We start from the raw sequence: 19,814 nt of genomic DNA, 5'->3' as shown, positions 1-19,814 counted from the left end.
GGCAAAATCAAAGATATCTACTGTGGGAAAGACCTCATGACAAAAGCAAAAGACAGGTCATACATCGCCAGACGAATGAGTGGAAACACAAAGCTTATCAAGGATGCGTCTCCAAACAGACAAAGAACACCAACACAACAAGCCTGTGAAAACTAGGGAAAGGTCTGAAGGGACACCAGACTGAGGAAGACACACACAGAGGATCCCGGATGATGTCCAGCACTGAGGGCCTGAAGAAACAACAGTCTAGTTGCACCCCCTCAGGCCTGTGTGACCGTGGATGAGGCCTCTGTTTCCCGGTGGCTCTGAGAGATGGACAGGGAGGAAGGGGAAGAGAAGTCACTTGCATTTCTAATACTCACAGCAAAGTCTTCCAATGAGAAGGGAATTATCACCCCCACTGACAATGCCATGCACTGAAGTGATATCCACGAGTCCATCTAACCCAGAAGGGAAGGATGCACCTGTTCTCACAAAACGGCGAGAGATGGAAGAAGGAAGATCAAGCCCACACCAATCACTGGAGAGAGAAGCTGTGCTCAGGGCTTGAAAAATTCCTATTGGTAAAATGATGTCACAGCCCCACAAGGCAATCCACAGCTTCGATGCTATTCCTCCCAAAATGCCAATGCATTTTCGCACCGAACAAAGAATTGCAAAAGGGGTTACGGAAACAGAAAAGAGCCTAAATTGTCAATACAATCCGACGAAAAGGCCCCGATACGGACATCCAAGGTTGTGTGAAAGGAAATTAGACGACCAAACTAGGATCCTCAGGAGAGTATCGGAGAAGGCAATGGCGACCCACTCCAGTACTCTTGCCTGGAAAATGCCCTGGACGGAGGAGCCTGGTAGGCTGCAGGCCATGGGGTCGCGCAGAGTCTGACACGACTGAAGTGACTTAGCAGCAGCAGCGGCAGCGGCAGGACAGTATGCTATTGGGAATACAACAACACACACAGATCCAGATCGATGGAATAAAGTTGAGGGTCCAGAAACAAACCCCAGCATCCATCGTCAACTCATCTCTGACACAGAAGGGGAGATTATCCAAATGGGAACAAGAAAGCCTCTTCAATCAATGTCCATGGGAAACCCAGACAGCTACATCTGAAGAACGCTATTGGTTTGGATCTCAGACCACCTCAATATTGGGGAAAAACCTCACCCTAAAGACTGATGTCATGAGATAGCTAGAAAGAAGCGTAGGTCAAAGGCTCCTTAACATCAGAGTCTCCTTGCCATTTGCTGGGCGGAGGTAGAAATGGGTCTCTTCAATTAAGGGAAAGAGGTACACGAAGTACACCAATGGGTTTCCATCCAATGGAACCTCTTCACAACAGAGAAGCTAAGCATTCACAAATGCAAAAGATAGGAAACGGAACACGAGAGACTCCTTCCAAGTGGTGTATCTGAGAAGGGGTTCATATGGAAAGAGACGAAGAATGCACAGCACTCAGATTCCAAGAAACACCACCACCACCCTTGACCCTTCCCCTATGACCAACTCCGACCTGAAGCCTTTCTCTCCCTCTAACCTATCCCTAAAACATAACCCTCATCTAATCATATACATGTGGAATTCCTAGCATCCATCCATTCACACACGAGAGAGAAAGAGGAAGACACAGAGGGAATTGAGAAAGGAAAAGAGAGGGACACAGCCAGAGAGAGACACAGAACCAAAGAGAGGAAAGGAGTCGATGGTCCAGACTTTTCCTCAATCTATCTCGAAGGTAGAAGCAATGACAGCGCCCATCCACCCCAGAAGGGGGAAAAGGACGGAAGGTTTGCAGAGGAAAAGACAAGAACGCAGGGAGCCATTAGAAGCTCAGCCACCCGCAGAAGCCGAGCTGGGACACTTGAACAGAATCTCAATGGAAACAGGACCAGAAAGTTGGCTACTCTTTTCTACAAGAGAGGGAGACCTTCGAGTCTTCCTTTCGGTCCTCCAACTTGGATGCGGGGTCTCAAAACAGTCAGGAGGGGGAGTGCCTTTTCCTGGGTACCACGGCACATCCAGGCCTCGTTCTGCCCCATTCTGTGCTATGTCAGCCCTGGATGGAATCTTTCTTTCTGAAGTCTCAGCGCACGAGCTCCACGTGATATCGGCCCCAGGTGGAAAGGCATGGAGCTGCTCGTAGGCCGACAGACCTAGGAAGCAGATGGGAGAATGACCCCCACTCTGCAGATGGAGAGACTGGGGAAACCCTGAGGGGCATATGCTTGTCCAGGGCCACACCACTTATGAGAAGAAGGAGCCTGGTCTGAGAGCAGCAGGGCCCTCGGAGCTCAGGCCCTGGCTGCACCCAGGCCTCCCCAGGGCTGTGGGCTGGGCTGTGTGGGCGTCTCTGTGCCTGCACATGGCCTAAGGGGGGTGGTCGAGCAGTCAGAAACCCAGAGATTCCCTTGGGAAGTTTTGGGGAAGGGACCTCAGCACGAACCCCAGGCGATGATGTCACCTGCCGGCAACAGAACCCAACAGAACCCGCAACCCGGGTATCCAGGCCTCCAGAGCGGAGAGGAGCCCCCAGCCAGATCACTTGCTGCCAGGATGTTCTGCTGTTTGCCCATGCCCAGAGGCCGGGGCCTCAGGAGAGCTCACAGGCAGTGTGCGTGGGCACCCTGTCGACGTTGGCTCAGGACACCCCCGAGAGGCCTCTGGCCGTTTGCCCGGAGAAACAGAAAGGTAACACGGGGAGCCCCAGGCCGGGCCAGGCCACCTCGCCCATGCCACCCGGAAACACCGGGTCCTTTGCCTGTGTGTGTGGATGCGGGTTTCTCGGGGTGTGTCTCCCTCAAGGAAGCCCAGGCGGATGTGGGGTCAGAAGCCTGCGGACAAGTTGTGTCCACACCCCAGGGGAGAGCAGGCTGGGCCCGATGGGGAGTGTGCGGGCAGCGGCGGCCGCCCAGGCTGACCTCACACCCACAGGTGGGTCTCTTTCCTCCCGGGTGGGGATCTGAGCAGACACACGTCTCTGACCCTTCTGGGAAGAGAAGTTCGAGCAGGCAGAAGCAGCGGTTCCACTGGCCAGGCCCAGCTTGGAAAACTCCCAGCATGGCTGGCTGACGGTCACTGTCGTTGCAGAGCTTCCCACGTGATGAGGCCGAGGACGGGGACACCCCATCCACCTCCCGGAGGGAGGGGTCGGAGCACCACCCCCCCGCCCCTGAGGCCCAGTGCAGGCTCCAGGTGAGCGTGCCCACGGAGGCATCAGCCCCACCGGGGGAGAAGAGGAGGCGGGGAAGGCCTGCTGCAGAGACACCGCCTAGGATACACCCGCCGGCCCAGTCTGAGGCTGCCACGGAGCTCAGCACACCCGGCTCCGACCCAGAGTCCCGAGAACCCCGGCCTCTGAGGCAGCAGGAGGACCTGGAGCCCAGCACGCCAGAGCACAGAGGTGAGGACGCTGGGGCTGCTGCACGGGAGTGTGTGGGGACGGGGTGCTGAGCTACACAGGGACGAGTCCCCGAAAGCTGCTGCTGGGCCTGCAGCAAGCACTGGCCTCACACCCCCCGCCCCCCGTCTTGCACACTTCAGTCCCAAAAGACATCCGACGCTGGGTATTCTTTGGGAATCTCTTGGAAGCTTTCTGTCCCGGGATACGCACATGCCAAGGCTGGCCTGTGGGCAAACTTTGCTTCTCCCCCAGCTCTAGCACTGACCTCCAACTGGAACCAGGCTCCACTTCCCAGACCTGTCCCTACAGAGGTGGTGGCTCCAGGTGCAGGACCCAGGGATCCACCGAGGGCAGATGGAGAACCGAGACTTGCCCTCGCAGAGACACCAGGCCAGCTGGGTACTGGCCAGCACACTGGGCAGATCGGATCTCCGTGCCTGCAGGACCCCCAGCCCCAGGCACTGATGTCCCACCCCCTCAGCCAGAACCTCCACCTCCACGTGCACCTGTACCTGCTCGGGCTCTGGCAGGAGAACCCGAGGCAGAGGAGGAGTCACCGCCTCGGCAGGGAGAGCCTGCCCTGGCTCCCGCGCAACACCCAGACGCCCACGATGACTCACCCACCCCTGCAGGGAGAACGAGCCCCCGCTCTGGACAGACACCCAGAGCCCTTGCCGGAAACACCACGTCCAGGGGAGCGGTCGGCTCTGCAGCCTCCATCCCTGTCTGCTCACCGTGGACGCCGGCAACTCGGTCTGCCCCCAGGGGACATGGAGTTCCTTTCCCCTGAACTGCTTTGCATTTGGTTTGTTTCCACCTTTCTGGTGATGTTTTCTTTTTTGTATGGTTTCCTGTATTTTTGTTGGTTAAGTTGGGATTCGTAAACTTTCTCATCATTGTTGCAATTTGGGAACACTGTTGTGTAACTCTGGTGATACTGTGTTACCATCACCACTTGGTAGTTTCAGACCCGTTTGATCTTTATGCCCCACCCCCCAACAAAGCCTGGATTCAAGGCAAGCACGCCCTGTTCATCCCTTCCCCCGATCCTGAACACAATTTCATCTTTTCTTTGTGCATTCCTTCCTATATTCTTGGTGTCCCCAATCAATGACTCTCCGTGAAATGACTGAAGCAGTGTTTTTCGGACTCTCCACCTACTGTAAGACTCCATTGGAGAGTTCTCATTTTTATGTCATTTGAACTAGCCTTTGATATCTGAAAGGACGGTGTACGTCCTTTCAAGATACCATGTGCCAAACGAAGCCCTTTTGGCCACTGCCATCATTATCTCCAGGCAGGCATTGCTGTTTCAAGGGTGACATCTCCGCCAGAAGGCAGAGGCTGAGCTCGTCTTGTTGCACCAGCTCCCAAAAGAAGCCAAGAAAGGGAGCTGGAACAACAAACCACCCCAACGCCCAGGAAAGCGTTCTTCATGACAGAAGGCTAGAAAATGACCCAACATCCTTGTGGCCCAGAACCCCTCTAGAAAATCACTGTTCCATAAAAAAGAGAAACACATGGGAAGTTCCAAGGAGAGGCAATGCCCATGGCCAGTGTACTTTAGAGACGGCCTGAGCGCTCCGGGGAAGACACGCACCGACGGAACCCCTTGGGAAACAGCAGGGATTCTCCTCACCGTCGTAAGGGTTTCCTCTGGGGACAACCTGCCCTGGGCACCACATGAGGGAGCAGACCGGCTTCTCTTCCTCTGCCCCCACACCATTCACTCATGAAGGCAGCTCAGGTGTTCTCATGCCCTGCCTGCCTGCCTGCCTGGCTCATCCGTGAGCTGTGACCACCTCCAGGGCAGGACTCCACCTTCTCCTCTCTGTGTACCGTGCATCTGCACACAGTGGGCTTTCAGAACCTTAGACTTGAGCCATTCCCACTCAAGCCAGAACCCTCCCCAGGAAGGAAAACAGCTGTGGAGTCATTTTGGCCCCAGCACTGGTTCCGAAACCCTGGCGGCTCCTACAGCCTCTACGGCGTGAAGAGGGAGGTCCCTTTTGACAGAGCTTTCCGGCTCTCAGATCTAAGCTGTTGTTTCACTGTCAGCTGTGTCTCTTCCGTTGCAGCCAGGTGGGCCACGCTGCTCCAAAGGAGCTCACAAGCTGAGTTTCAAGGGAGGACAGGGATGGCTACAACGTGCTGCAAACTGAGTGAGGGTCCCCACAATCCTCAGCAAAGGTCTGTGGTGTGCAAGTGGGGAGTAGAGGGCCCCCAAGTTCCAAAGGAAGGGAGGTACTCGGGAGCTAAAGCCCTTGGCTGCTGTGGTAGCAGCTGCAGATGGCAGCTCGTCCACAGTGCACTTCGAATGAGGTCATATGAGCGGGACTCTGGAAATGGCTCCGAAATCGAGAGAAAGGGGTCAGGGTATGTGGGAAGCCGGCGGGGGTGGGGGGTGGATGAAGGAAGGTGTCCCTCCTCTCTCCAGTGCAATTTGGTTTGGTGAGTCTCAAAGCTACCAGATGGCACTTCCCAAGTCAGGCCCCCACAGGAATCAGGGTGGGCTGCGTGCCTCGGCCCCTGCCACAGGGACAAGCCACACCAGTGGCCTCCCTGAGCTCCAATGGCCGGATCTGGGGGTTCTGTCTGGGTGCACACCTCCTTGCTGTGGCCAAGTTCCCCCCTTCTCTGAGCACCAGCTTCATCCTCTCGAATGAGGACATCGAATGCTACCTTGGCACGTTACTCTCTTCATCCTGTGAAGACTCATTAGGCTTATCTTACAATTACTAGCTGGCCCGAAGAGATATCTCCTGAATCCAGATTAAGCTGGAGTCTCCCAGGCTCATCTGGCATGTCTTCCCTGAAGTCTGCCAAAACCCACACCATTGCATTTCCAGGGACTCCCCTTAGCCAGCTGGGCAGAAAACCCAGCATGCTTCAAACAAGCTGACAGACAAGCGGGAGAGGACTCACGGGCAGAAGGTTTCCCTCAGGTCTCGGGTGGAGCTCTGGGACCACAGCAGCAACGGGCCATCCCAGCCCCTGGGCTCAGCAGCGCCCTCATTCTCAGGCCGGCGGCTCTGCCCTGAGGGGAGCGGGAAGGTCACCAACTGCCGCAGGCGGACCTCACGCCCCTCCCACTGCTGGAGCCTGACCTCCCCCGGCCCCACCCCTTCCCCTACCCCAGCAGGACGACAGCTCGTCTTCCCCTGGCTTCCAACGTCAGGCCCGGCCCTGGGCCCCGATTGGGCACTGCCCCAGCCCGGAGCCAATCACAGTGGCCAGGGAGGTGGAACGCACCGATTGGCCAGGGCCAGGTCATGTGACCATACTCCCCAGGAAACTCAAATATTACCAAGGTTCCCTAAGAAACCAATGAACAAAATTATCCAGTAAAGGCAAACCGTACTTTTTAATGAGGCCAATGTCACAGAAAAAAAACAAAAAAAAAGCTTCACCATGAACTGCTCAAGGAAGCTAGTAAATAAACTTTCAGAAAAGTTTAGTAGTTTTTTTTTTTTTTTTTAAATAGGGTGACGGAGAGCTATACCTTTCCCGTCTATGTGAATTTAGGTTTAAACTAGATTTCCCTTGGCTGTTATATAAGACAAAAAAACCCACATCACCCCCTTTCACTCACCCCCACCCCCCAAAAGTGTTTTAATGTATTGAATTTTTCTGTCCTCAGTTGTGTCTGATTCACGGCAACCCACGAACTCTACACAGCCAGGCTCTTCCGTCCATGGAATTCAGGGCAATTTTTTCTGTCCCAGTCAATGCCCACCCTGGGTGATCCAAAGGCAAGGGCTCAGAGGCCCCTGAGAGACTAACTCCTTTCAGCTGAGCACAGAGCTGGCTCCTCACTGGGATGCCTGTGGCCTGGGGCTCCCAGAGGGGAGAGCAGCACTCGCCCCACCGTGTGGTCACTGCTGGAAGTGCAGGCTGCTCCTCACTCCCCCTTGACAGTGTCCCTGACGGCAGAACAGTGTGAATCGAATCAAGGTGGTAATGCAAACTCCAATGCAACCAAACTCCCCACAAGGTCTCCAAAACCACTCAGGAACAGGGAATTGGAAACTGCAGGGGATGACATGAATGGAGATGGAGACTTGACACCTTACACCGAGTTCACTTCCACTTATCCCTAGACAAACTTTCCGTGAAAACTTGTCACCAATCTAGAAGAACAATGAGCAGAAACCGGACACGTGCTTTGAGTCTTCACACACAAAACTAAAAGGCAGTCCACAAAAAAACCGAGAGAATACAGTGGACTTGGCAAAATCAAAGATATCTACTGTGGGAAAGACCTCATGACAAAAGCAAAAGACAGGTCATACATCGCCAGACGAATGAGTGGAAACACAAAGCTTATCAAGGATGCGTCTCCAAACAGACAAAGAACACCAACACAACAAGCCTGTGAAAACTAGGGAAAGGTCTGAAGGGACACCAGACTGAGGAAGACACACACAGAGGATCCCGGATGATGTCCAGCACTGAGGGCCTGAAGAAACAACAGTCTAGTTGCACCCCCTCAGGCCTGTGTGACCGTGGATGAGGCCTCTGTTTCCCGGTGGCTCTGAGAGATGGACAGGGAGGAAGGGGAAGAGAAGTCACTTGCATTTCTAATACTCACAGCAAAGTCTTCCAATGAGAAGGGAATTATCACCCCCACTGACAATGCCATGCACTGAAGTGATATCCACGAGTCCATCTAACCCAGAAGGGAAGGATGCACCTGTTCTCACAAAACGGCGAGAGATGGAAGAAGGAAGATCAAGCCCACACCAATCACTGGAGAGAGAAGCTGTGCTCAGGGCTTGAAAAATTCCTATTGGTAAAATGATGTCACAGCCCCACAAGGCAATCCACAGCTTCGATGCTATTCCTCCCAAAATGCCAATGCATTTTCGCACCGAACAAAGAATTGCAAAAGGGGTTACGGAAACAGAAAAGAGCCTAAATTGTCAATACAATCCGACGAAAAGGCCCCGATACGGACATCCAAGGTTGTGTGAAAGGAAATTAGACGACCAAACTAGGATCCTCAGGAGAGTATCGGAGAAGGCAATGGCGACCCACTCCAGTACTCTTGCCTGGAAAATGCCCTGGACGGAGGAGCCTGGTAGGCTGCAGGCCATGGGGTCGCGCAGAGTCTGACACGACTGAAGTGACTTAGCAGCAGCAGCGGCAGCGGCAGGACAGTATGCTATTGGGAATACAACAACACACACAGATCCAGATCGATGGAATAAAGTTGAGGGTCCAGAAACAAACCCCAGCATCCATCGTCAACTCATCTCTGACACAGAAGGGGAGATTATCCAAATGGGAACAAGAAAGCCTCTTCAATCAATGTCCATGGGAAACCCAGACAGCTACATCTGAAGAACGCTATTGGTTTGGATCTCAGACCACCTCAATATTGGGGAAAAACCTCACCCTAAAGACTGATGTCATGAGATAGCTAGAAAGAAGCGTAGGTCAAAGGCTCCTTAACATCAGAGTCTCCTTGCCATTTGCTGGGCGGAGGTAGAAATGGGTCTCTTCAATTAAGGGAAAGAGGTACACGAAGTACACCAATGGGTTTCCATCCAATGGAACCTCTTCACAACAGAGAAGCTAAGCATTCACAAATGCAAAAGATAGGAAACGGAACACGAGAGACTCCTTCCAAGTGGTGTATCTGAGAAGGGGTTCATATGGAAAGAGACGAAGAATGCACAGCACTCAGATTCCAAGAAACACCACCACCACCCTTGACCCTTCCCCTATGACCAACTCCGACCTGAAGCCTTTCTCTCCCTCTAACCTATCCCTAAAACATAACCCTCATCTAATCATATACATGTGGAATTCCTAGCATCCATCCATTCACACACGAGAGAGAAAGAGGAAGACACAGAGGGAATTGAGAAAGGAAAAGAGAGGGACACAGCCAGAGAGAGACACAGAACCAAAGAGAGGAAAGGAGTCGATGGTCCAGACTTTTCCTCAATCTGTCTCGAAGGTAGAAGCAATGACAGCGCCCATCCACCCCAGAAGGGGGAAAAGGACGGAAGGTTTGCAGAGGAAAAGACAAGAACGCAGGGAGCCATTAGAAGCTCAGCCACCCGCAGAAGCCGAGCTGGGACACTTGAACAGAATCTCAATGGAAACAGGACCAGAAAGTTGGCTACTCTTTTCTACAAGAGAGGGAGACCTTCGAGTCTTCCTTTCGGTCCTCCAACTTGGATGCGGGGTCTCAAAACAGTCAGGAGGGGGAGTGCCTTTTCCTGGGTACCACGGCACATCCAGGCCTCGTTCTGCCCCATTCTGTGCTATGTCAGCCCTGGATGGAATCTTTCTTTCTGAAGTCTCAGCGCACGAGCTCCACGTGATATCGGCCCCAGGTGGAAAGGCATGGAGCTGCTCGTAGGCCGACAGACCTAGGAAGCAGATGGGAGAATGACCCCCACTCTGCAGATGGAGAGACTGGGGAAACCCTGAGGGGCATATGCTTGTCCAGGGCCACACCACTTATGAGAAGAAGGAGCCTGGTCTGAGAGCAGCAGGGCCCTCGGAGCTCAGGCCCTGGCTGCACCCAGGCCTCCCCAGGGCTGTGGGCTGGGCTGTGTGGGCGTCTCTGTGCCTGCACATGGCCTAAGGGGGGTGGTCGAGCAGTCAGAAACCCAGAGATTCCCTTGGGAAGTTTTGGGGAAGGGACCTCAGCACGAACCCCAGGCGATGATGTCACCTGCCGGCAACAGAACCCAACAGAACCCGCAACCCGGGTATCCAGGCCTCCAGAGCGGAGAGGAGCCCCCAGCCAGATCACTTGCTGCCAGGATGTTCTGCTGTTTGCCCATGCCCAGAGGCCGGGGCCTCAGGAGAGCTCACAGGCAGTGTGCGTGGGCACCCTGTCGACGTTGGCTCAGGACACCCCCGAGAGGCCTCTGGCCGTTTGCCCGGAGAAACAGAAAGGTAACACGGGGAGCCCCAGGCCGGGCCAGGCCACCTCGCCCATGCCACCCGGAAACACCGGGTCCTTTGCCTGTGTGTGTGGATGCGGGTTTCTCGGGGTGTGTCTCCCTCAAGGAAGCCCAGGCGGATGTGGGGTCAGAAGCCTGCGGACAAGTTGTGTCCACACCCCAGGGGAGAGCAGGCTGGGCCCGATGGGGAGTGTGCGGGCAGCGGCGGCCGCCCAGGCTGACCTCACACCCACAGGTGGGTCTCTTTCCTCCCGGGTGGGGATCTGAGCAGACACACGTCTCTGACCCTTCTGGGAAGAGAAGTTCGAGCAGGCAGAAGCAGCGGTTCCACTGGCCAGGCCCAGCTTGGAAAACTCCCAGCATGGCTGGCTGACGGTCACTGTCGTTGCAGAGCTTCCCACGTGATGAGGCCGAGGACGGGGACACCCCATCCACCTCCCGGAGGGAGGGGTCGGAGCACCACCCCCCCGCCCGTGAGGCCCAGTGCAGGCTCCAGGTGAGCGTGCCCACGGAGGCATCAGCCCCACCGGGGGAGAAGAGGAGGCGGGGAAGGCCTGCTGCAGAGACACCGCCTAGGATACACCCGCCGGCCCAGTCTGAGGCTGCCACGGAGCTCAGCACACCCGGCTCCGACCCAGAGTCCCGAGAACCCCGGCCTCTGAGGCAGCAGGAGGACCTGGAGCCCAGCACGCCAGAGCACAGAGGTGAGGACGCTGGGGCTGCTGCACGGGAGTGTGTGGGGACGGGGTGCTGAGCTACACAGGGACGAGTCCCCGAAAGCTGCTGCTGGGCCTGCAGCAAGCACTGGCCTCACACCCCCCGCCCCCCGTCTTGCACACTTCAGTCCCAAAAGACATCCGACGCTGGGTATTCTTTGGGAATCTCTTGGAAGCTTTCTGTCCCGGGATACGCACATGCCAAGGCTGGCCTGTGGGCAAACTTTGCTTCTCCCCCAGCTCTAGCACTGACCTCCAACTGGAACCAGGCTCCACTTCCCAGACCTGTCCCTACAGAGGTGGTGGCTCCAGGTGCAGGACCCAGGGATCCACCGAGGGCAGATGGAGAACCGAGACTTGCCCTCGCAGAGACACCAGGCCAGCTGGGTACTGGCCAGCACACTGGGCAGATCGGATCTCCGTGCCTGCAGGACCCCCAGCCCCAGGCACTGATGTCCCACCCCCTCAGCCAGAACCTCCACCTCCACGTGCACCTGTACCTGCTCGGGCTCTGGCAGGAGAACCCGAGGCAGAGGAGGAGTCACCGCCTCGGCAGGGAGAGCCTGCCCTGGCTCCCGCGCAACACCCAGACGCCCACGATGACTCACCCACCCCTGCAGGGAGAACGAGCCCCCGCTCTGGACAGACACCCAGAGCCCTTGCCGGAAACACCACGTCCAGGGGAGCGGTCGGCTCTGCAGCCTCCATCCCTGTCTGCTCACCGTGGACGCCGGCAACTCGGTCTGCCCCCAGGGGACATGGAGTTCCTTTCCCCTGAACTGCTTTGCATTTGGTTTGTTTCCACCTTTCTGGTGATGTTTTCTTTTTTGTATGGTTTCCTGTATTTTTGTTGGTTAAGTTGGGATTCGTAAACTTTCTCATCATTGTTGCAATTTGGGAACACTGTTGTGTAACTCTGGTGATCCTGTGTTACCATCACCACTTGGTAGTTTCAGACCCGTTTGATCTTTATGCCCCACCCCCCAACAAAGCCTGGATTCAAGGCAAGCACGCCCTGTTCATCCCTTCCCCCGATCCTGAACACAATTTCATCTTTTCTTTGTGCATTCCTTCCTATATTCTTGGTGTCCCCAATCAATGACTCTCCGTGAAATGACTGAAGCAGTGTTTTTCGGACTCTCCACCTACTGTAAGACTCCATTGGAGAGTTCTCATTTTTATGTCATTTGAACTAGCCTTTGATATCTGAAAGGACGGTGTACGTCCTTTCAAGATACCATGTGCCAAACGAAGCCCTTTTGGCCACTGCCATCATTATCTCCAGGCAGGCATTGCTGTTTCAAGGGTGACATCTCCGCCAGAAGGCAGAGGCTGAGCTCGTCTTGTTGCACCAGCTCCCAAAAGAAGCCAAGAAAGGGAGCTGGAACAACAAACCACCCCAACGCCCAGGAAAGCGTTCTTCATGACAGAAGGCTAGAAAATGACCCAACATCCTTGTGGCCCAGAACCCCTCTAGAAAATCACTGTTCCATAAAAAAGAGAAACACATGGGAAGTTCCAAGGAGAGGCAATGCCCATGGCCAGTGTACTTTAGAGACGGCCTGAGCGCTCCGGGGAAGACACGCACCGACGGAACCCCTTGGGAAACAGCAGGGATTCTCCTCACCGTCGTAAGGGTTTCCTCTGGGGACAACCTGCCCTGGGCACCACATGAGGGAGCAGACCGGCTTCTCTTCCTCTGCCCCCACACCATTCACTCATGAAGGCAGCTCAGGTGTTCTCATGCCCTGCCTGCCTGCCTGCCTGGCTCATCCGTGAGCTGTGACCACCTCCAGGGCAGGACTCCACCTTCTCCTCTCTGTGTACCGTGCATCTGCACACAGTGGGCTTTCAGAACCTTAGACTTGAGCCATTCCCACTCAAGCCAGAACCCTCCCCAGGAAGGAAAACAGCTGTGGAGTCATTTTGGCCCCAGCACTGGTTCCGAAACCCTGGCGGCTCCTACAGCCTCTACGGCGTGAAGAGGGAGGTCCCTTTTGACAGAGCTTTCCGGCTCTCAGATCTAAGCTGTTGTTTCACTGTCAGCTGTGTCTCTTCCGTTGCAGCCAGGTGGGCCACGCTGCTCCAAAGGAGCTCACAAGCTGAGTTTCAAGGGAGGACAGGGATGGCTACAACGTGCTGCAAACTGAGTGAGGGTCCCCACAATCCTCAGCAAAGGTCTGTGGTGTGCAAGTGGGGAGTAGAGGGCCCCCAAGTTCCAAAGGAAGGGAGGTACTCGGGAGCTAAAGCCCTTGGCTGCTGTGGTAGCAGCTGCAGATGGCAGCTCGTCCACAGTGCACTTCGAATGAGGTCATATGAGCGGGACTCTGGAAATGGCTCCGAAATCGAGAGAAAGGGGTCAGGGTATGTGGGAAGCCGGCGGGGGTGGGGGGTGGATGAAGGAAGGTGTCCCTCCTCTCTCCAGTGCAATTTGGTTTGGTGAGTCTCAAAGCTACCAGATGGCACTTCCCAAGTCAGGCCCCCACAGGAATCAGGGTGGGCTGCGTGCCTCGGCCCCTGCCACAGGGACAAGCCACACCAGTGGCCTCCCTGAGCTCCAATGGCCGGATCTGGGGGTTCTGTCTGGGTGCACACCTCCTTGCTGTGGCCAAGTTCCCCCCTTCTCTGAGCACCAGCTTCATCCTCTCGAATGAGGACATCGAATGCTACCTTGGCACGTTACTCTCTTCATCCTGTGAAGACTCATTAGGCTTATCCTACAATTACTAGCTGGCCCGAAGAGATATCTCCTGAATCCAGATTAAGCTGGAGTCTCCCAGGCTCATCTGGCATGTCTTCCCTGAAGTCTGCCAAAACCCACACCATTGCATTTCCAGGGACTCCCCTTAGCCAGCTGGGCAGAAAACCCAGCATGCTTCAAACAAGCTGACAGACAAGCGGGAGAGGACTCACGGGCAGAAGGTTTCCCTCAGGTCTCGGGTGGAGCTCTGGGACCACAGCAGCAACGGGCCATCCCAGCCCCTGGGCTCAGCAGCGCCCTCATTCTCAGGCCGGCGGCTCTGCCCTGAGGGGAGCGGGAAGGTCACCAACTGCCGCAGGCGGACCTCACGCCCCTCCCACTGCTGGAGCCTGACCTCCCCCGGCCCCACCCCTTCCCCTACCCCAGCAGGACGACAGCTCGTCTTCCCCTGGCTTCCAACGTCAGGCCCGGCCCTGGGCCCCGATTGGGCACTGCCCCAGCCCGGAGCCAATCACAGTGGCCAGGGAGGTGGAACGCACCGATTGGCCAGGGCCAGGTCATGTGACCATACTCCCCAGGAAACTCAAATATTACCAAGGTTCCCTAAGAAACCAATGAACAAAATTATCCAGTAAAGGCAAACCGTACTTTTTAATGAGGCCAATGTCACAGAAAAAAAAAAAAAAAAAAAGCTTCACCATGAACTGCTCAAGGAAGCTAGTAAATAAACTTTCAGAAAAGTTTAGTAGTTTTTTTTTTTTTTTTTTTAATAGGGTGACGGAGAGCTATACCTTTCCCGTCTATGTGAATTTAGGTTTAAACTAGATTTCCCTTGGCTGTTATATAAGACAAAAAAACCCACATCACCCCCTTTCACTCACCCCCACCCCCCAAAAGTGTTTTAATGTATTGAATTTTTCTGTCCTCAGTTGTGTCTGATTCACGGCAACCCACGAACTCTACACAGCCAGGCTCTTCCGTCCATGGAATTCAGGGCAATTTTTTCTGTCCCAGTCAATGCCCACCCTGGGTGATCCAAAGGCAAGGGCTCAGAGGCCCCTGAGAGACTAACTCCTTTCAGCTGAGCACAGAGCTGGCTCCTCACTGGGATGCCTGTGGCCTGGGGCTCCCAGAGGGGAGAGCAGCACTCGCCCCACCGTGTGGTCACTGCTGGAAGTGCAGGCTGCTCCTCACTCCCCCTTGACAGTGTCCCTGACGGCAGAACAGTGTGAATCGAATCAAGGTGGTAATGCAAACTCCAATGCAACCAAACTCCCCACAAGGTCTCCAAAACCACTCAGGAACAGGGAATTGGAAACTGCAGGGGATGACATGAATGGAGATGGAGACTTGACACCTTACACCGAGTTCACTTCCACTTATCCCTAGACAAACTTTCCGTGAAAACTTGTCACCAATCTAGAAGAACAATGAGCAGAAACCGGACACGTGCTTTGAGTCTTCACACACAAAACTAAAAGGCAGTCCACAAAAAAACCCAGAGAATACAGTGGACTTGGCAAAATCAAAGATATCTACTGTGGGAAAGACCTCATGACAAAAGCAAAAGACAGGTCATACATCGCCAGACGAATGAGTGGAAACACAAAGCTTATCAAGGATGTGTCTCCAAACAGACAAAGAACACCAACACAACAAGCCTGTGAAAACTAGGGAAAGGTCTGAAGGGACACCAGACTGAGGAAGACACACACAGAGGATCCCGGATGATGTCCAGCACTGAGGGCCTGAAGAAACAACAGTCTAGTTGCACCCCCTCAGGCCTGTGTGACCGTGGATGAGGCCTCTGTTTCCCGGTGGCTCTGAGAGATGGACAGAGAGGAAGGGGAAGAGAAGTCACTTGCATTTCTAATACTCACAGCAAAGTCTTCCAATGAGAAGGGAATTATCACCCCCACTGACAATGCCATGCACTGAAGTGATATCCACGAGTCCATCTAACCCAGAAGGGAAGGATGCACCTGTTCTCACAAAACGGCGAGAGATGGAAGAAGGAAGATCAAGCCCACACCAATCACTGGAGAGAGAAGCTGTGCTCAGGGCTTGAAAAATTCCTATTGGGAAAATGATGTCACAGCCCCACAAGGCAATCCACAGCTTCGATGCTATTCCTCCCAAAATGCCAATGCATTTTCGCACCGAACAAAGAATTGCAAAAGGGGTTACGGAAACAGAAAAGAGCCTAAATTGTCAATACAATCCGACGAAAAGGCCCCGATACGGACATCCAAGGTTGTGTGAAAGGAAATTAGACGACCAAACTAGGATCCTCAGGAGAGTATCGGAGAAGGCAATGGCGACCCACTCCAGTACTCTTGCCTGGAAAATGCCCTGGACGGAGGAGCCTGGTAGGCTGCAGGCCATGGGGTCGCGCAGAGTCTGACACGACTGAAGTGACTTAGCAGCAGCAGCAGCAGCAGCAGGACAGTATGCTATTGGGAATACAACAACACACACAGATCCAGATCGATGGAATAAAGTTGAGGGTCCAGAAACAAACCCCAGCATCCATCGTCAACTCATCTCTGACACAGAAGGGGAGATTATCCAAATGGGAACAAGAAAGCCTCTTCAATCAATGTCCATGGGAAACCCAGACAGCTACATCTGAAGAACGCTATTGGTTTGGATCTCAGACCACCTCAATATTGGGGAAAAACCTCACCCTAAAGACTGATGTCATGAGATAGCTAGAAAGAAGCGTAGGTCAAAGGCTCCTTAACATCAGAGTCTCCTTGCCATTTGCTGGGCGGAGGTAGAAATGGGTCTCTTCAATTAAGGGAAAGAGGTACACGAAGTACACCAATGGGTTTCCATCCAATGGAACCTCTTCACAACAGAGAAGCTAAGCATTCACAAATGCAAAAGATAGGAAACGGAACACGAGAGACTCCTTCCAAGTGGTGTATCTGAGAAGGGGTTCATATGGAAAGAGACGAAGAATGCACAGCACTCAGATTCCAAGAAACACCACCACCACCCTTGACCCTTCCCCTATGACCAACTCCGACCTGAAGCCTTTCTCTCCCTCTAACCTATCCCTAAAACATAACACTCATCTAATCATATACATGTGGAATTCCTAGCATCCATCCATCCACACACGAGAGAGAAAGAGGAAGACACAGACACAACTGAGAAAGGAAAAGAGAGGGACACAGCCAGAGAGAGACACGGAACCAAAGAGAGGAAAGGAGTCGATGGTCCAGACTTTTCCTCAATCTGTCTCGAAGGTAGAAGCAAAGACAGCGCCCATCCACCCCAGAAAGGGAAAAAGGAGGGAAGGTTTGCAGAGGAAAAGACAAGAACGCAGGGAGCCATTAGAAGCTCAGCCACCCGCAGAAGCCGAGCTGGGACACTTGAACAGAATCTCAATGGAAACAGAGGACCAGAAAGTTGGCTACTCTTTTCTACAAGAGAGGGAGACCTTCGAGTTTTCCTTTCGTTCCTCCAACTTGGATGCGGGGTCTCAAAACAGTCAGGAGGGGGAGTGCGTTTTCCTGGGTACCACGGCACATCCAGGCCTCGTTCTGCCCCATTCTGTGCTATGTCAGCCCTGGATGGAATCTTTCTTTCAGAAGTCTCAGCGCACGAGCTCCATGTGATATCGGCCCCAGGTGGAAAGGCATGGAGCTGCTCGTAGGCCGACAGACCTAGGAAGCAGATGGGAGAATGACGCCCACTCTGCAGATGGAGAGACTGGGGAAACCCTGAGGGGCATATGCTTGTCCAGGGCCACACCACTTATGAGAAGAAGGAGCCTGGTCTGAGAGCAGCAGGGCCCTCGGAGCTCAGGCCCTGGCTGCACCCAGGCCTCCCCAGGGCTGTGGGCTGGGCTGTGTGGGTGTCTCTGTGCCTGCACATGGCCTAAGGGGGGTGGTCGAGCAGTCAGAAACCCAGAGATTCCCTTGGGAAGTTTTGGGGAAGGGACCTCAGCACGAACCCCAGGCGATGATGTCACCTGCCGGCAACAGAACCCAACAGAACCCGCAACCCGGGTATCCAGGCCTCCAGAGTGGAGAGGAGCCCCCAGCCAGATCACTTGCTGCCAGGATGTTCTGCTGTTTGCCCATGCCCAGAGGCCGGGGCCTCAGGAGAGCTCACAGGCAGTGTGCGTGGGCACCCTGTCGACGTTGGCTCAGGACACCCCCGAGAGGCCTCTGGCCGTTTGCCCGGAGAAACAGAAAGGTAACACGGGGAGCCCCAGGCCGGGCCAGGCCACCTCGCCCATGCCACCCGGAAACACCGGGTCCTTTGCCTGTGTGTGTGGATGCGGGTTTCTCGGTGTGTGTCTCCCTCAAGGAAGCCCAGGCGGATGTGGGGTCAGAAGCCTGCGGACAAGTTGTGTCCACACCCCAGGGGAGAGCAGGCTGGGCCCGATGGGGAGTGTGCGGGCAGCGGCGGCCGCCCAGGCTGACCTCACACCCACAGGTGGGTCTCTTTCCTCCCGGGTGGGGATCTGAGCAGACACACGTCTCTGACCCTTCTGGGAAGAGAAGTTCGAGCAGGCAGAAGCAGCGGTTCCACTGGCCAGGCCCAGCTTGGAAAACTCCCAGCATGGCTGGCTGACGGTCACTGTCGTTGCAGAGCTTCCCACGTGATGAGGCCGAGGACGGGGACACCCCATCCACCTCCCGGAGGGAGGGGTCGGAGCACCACCCCCCCGCCCGTGAGGCCCAGTGCAGGCTCCAGGTGAGCGTGCCCACGGAGGCATCAGGCCCACCGGGGGAGAAGAGGAGGCGGGGAAGGCCTGCTGCAGAGACACCGCCCAGGATACACCCGCCGGCCCAGTCTGAGGCTGCCACGGAGCTCAGCACACCCGGCTCCGACCCAGAGTCCCGAGAACCCCGGCCTCTGAGGCAGCAGGAGGACCTGGAGCCCAGCACGCCAGAGCACAGAGGTGAGGACGCTGGGGCTGCTGCACGGGAGTGTGTGGGGACGGGGTGCTGAGCTACACAGGGACGAGTCCCCGAAAGCTGCTGCTGGGCCTGCAGCAAGCGCTGGCCTCACACCCCCCGCCCCCCGTCTCGCACACTTCAGTCCCAAAAGACATCCGACGCTGGGTATTCTTTGGGAATCTCTTGGAAGCTTTCTGTCCCGGGATACGCACATGCCAAGGCTGGCCTGTGGGCAAACTTTGCTTCTCCCCCAGCTCTAGCACTGACCTCCAACTGGAACCAGGCTCCACTTCCCAGACCTGTCCCTACAGAGGTGGTGGCTCCAGGTGCAGGACCCAGGGATCCACCGAGGGCAGATGGAGAACCGAGACTTGCCCTCGCAGAGACACCAGGCCAGCTGGGTACTGGCCAGCACACCGGGCAGATCGGATCTCCGTGCCTGCAGGACCCCCAGCCCCAGGCACTGATGTCCCACCCCCTCAGCCAGAACCTCCACCTCCACGTGCACCTGTACCTGCTCGGGCTCTGGCAGGAGAACCCGAGGCAGAGGAGGAGTCACCGCCTCGGCAGGGAGAGCCTGCCCTGGCTCCCGCGCAACACCCAGACGCCCACGATGACTCACCCACCCCTGCAGGGAGAACGAGCCCCCGCTCTGGACAGACACCCAGAGCCCTTGCCGGAAACACCACGTCCAGGGGAGCGGTCGGCTCTGCAGCCTCCATCCCTGTCTGCTCACCGTGGACGCCGGCAACTCGGTCTGCCCCCAGGGGACATGGAGTTCCTTTCCCCTGAACTGCTTTGCATTTGGTTTGTTTCCACCTTTCTGGTGATGTTTTCTTTTTTGTATGGTTTCCTGTATTTTTGTTGGTTAAGTTGGGATTCGTAAACTTTTTCATCATTGTTGCAATTTGGGAACACTGTTGTGTAACTCTGGTGATCCTGTGTACCATCACCACTTGGTAGTTTCAGACCCGTTTGATCTTTATGCCCCACCCCCCAACAAAGCCTGGATTCAAGGCAAGCACGCCCTGTTCATCCCTTCCCCCGATCCTGAACACAATTTCATCTTTTCTTTGTGCATTCCTTCCTATATTCTTGGTGTCCCCAATCAATGACTCTCCGTGAAATGACTGAAGCAGTGTTTTTCGGAC

The 19,814-nt window shown here is 55.1% G+C and overlaps 2 protein-coding genes and 1 long non-coding RNA gene across 3 annotated transcripts in view; 2 read left to right on the top strand and 1 right to left on the bottom strand.

The window, feature by feature from the left end:
* Positions 1–2,511: 2,511 nt before the first annotated feature.
* On the top strand, positions 2,512–6,520 carry LOC145534052 (uncharacterized). The gene is made up of 3 exons (XM_081561420.1): positions 2,512–2,689; positions 3,089–3,401; positions 3,654–6,520. The coding sequence occupies exons 1-3, from the start codon at positions 2,555–2,557 to the stop codon at positions 4,283–4,285; spliced, it is 1,080 nt and encodes a 359-aa protein (XP_081417546.1). The 5' UTR covers positions 2,512–2,554; the 3' UTR covers positions 4,286–6,520.
* The window catches only part of LOC145534171 (uncharacterized), a 63,309-nt gene continuing 47,726 nt past the window's right edge, over positions 4,232–19,814 (bottom strand). The window contains exons 8-9 of the long non-coding RNA XR_014074304.1: positions 13,957–14,068; positions 4,232–6,438 (exon numbers count right to left, since the gene is read on the bottom strand). This is a non-coding gene — a long non-coding RNA (uncharacterized LOC145534171). The remainder of the gene's footprint in view (positions 6,439–13,956; positions 14,069–19,814) is intronic.
* Positions 17,784–19,567, top strand: LOC145534057 (uncharacterized). The gene is made up of 3 exons (XM_081561425.1): positions 17,784–17,953; positions 18,353–18,665; positions 18,918–19,567. Exons 1-3 carry the CDS (start codon positions 17,819–17,821, stop codon positions 19,547–19,549), a joined length of 1,080 nt encoding a protein of 359 aa, XP_081417551.1. The 5' UTR covers positions 17,784–17,818; the 3' UTR covers positions 19,550–19,567.

Source organism: Giraffa tippelskirchi, chromosome 14, assembly GCF_054371585.1.
Source record: "Giraffa tippelskirchi isolate mGirTip1 chromosome 14, T2T-mGirTip1v1.2.pri, whole genome shotgun sequence".
Taxonomy (NCBI): Eukaryota; Metazoa; Chordata; class Mammalia; order Artiodactyla; family Giraffidae; genus Giraffa; species Giraffa tippelskirchi.
This window is presented reverse-complemented; position numbering and strand designations above follow the sequence as displayed.

Excerpts from the sequence above, each read along its gene's own strand:
- LOC145534052 (XM_081561420.1), top strand. The coding sequence starts at position 2,555 with ATGTTCTGCTGTTTGCCCATGCCCAGAGGCCGGGGCCTCAGGAGAGCT. Across the intron at positions 2,690-3,088 it reads TTGCCCGGAGAAACAGAAAG|AGCTTCCCACGTGATGAGGC; the intron begins GTAACACGGGGA and ends CTGTCGTTGCAG. Across the intron at positions 3,402-3,653 it reads CAGCACGCCAGAGCACAGAG|CTCTAGCACTGACCTCCAAC; the intron begins GTGAGGACGCTG and ends CTTCTCCCCCAG.
- LOC145534057 (XM_081561425.1), top strand. The coding sequence starts at position 17,819 with ATGTTCTGCTGTTTGCCCATGCCCAGAGGCCGGGGCCTCAGGAGAGCT. Across the intron at positions 17,954-18,352 it reads TTGCCCGGAGAAACAGAAAG|AGCTTCCCACGTGATGAGGC; the intron begins GTAACACGGGGA and ends CTGTCGTTGCAG. Across the intron at positions 18,666-18,917 it reads CAGCACGCCAGAGCACAGAG|CTCTAGCACTGACCTCCAAC; the intron begins GTGAGGACGCTG and ends CTTCTCCCCCAG.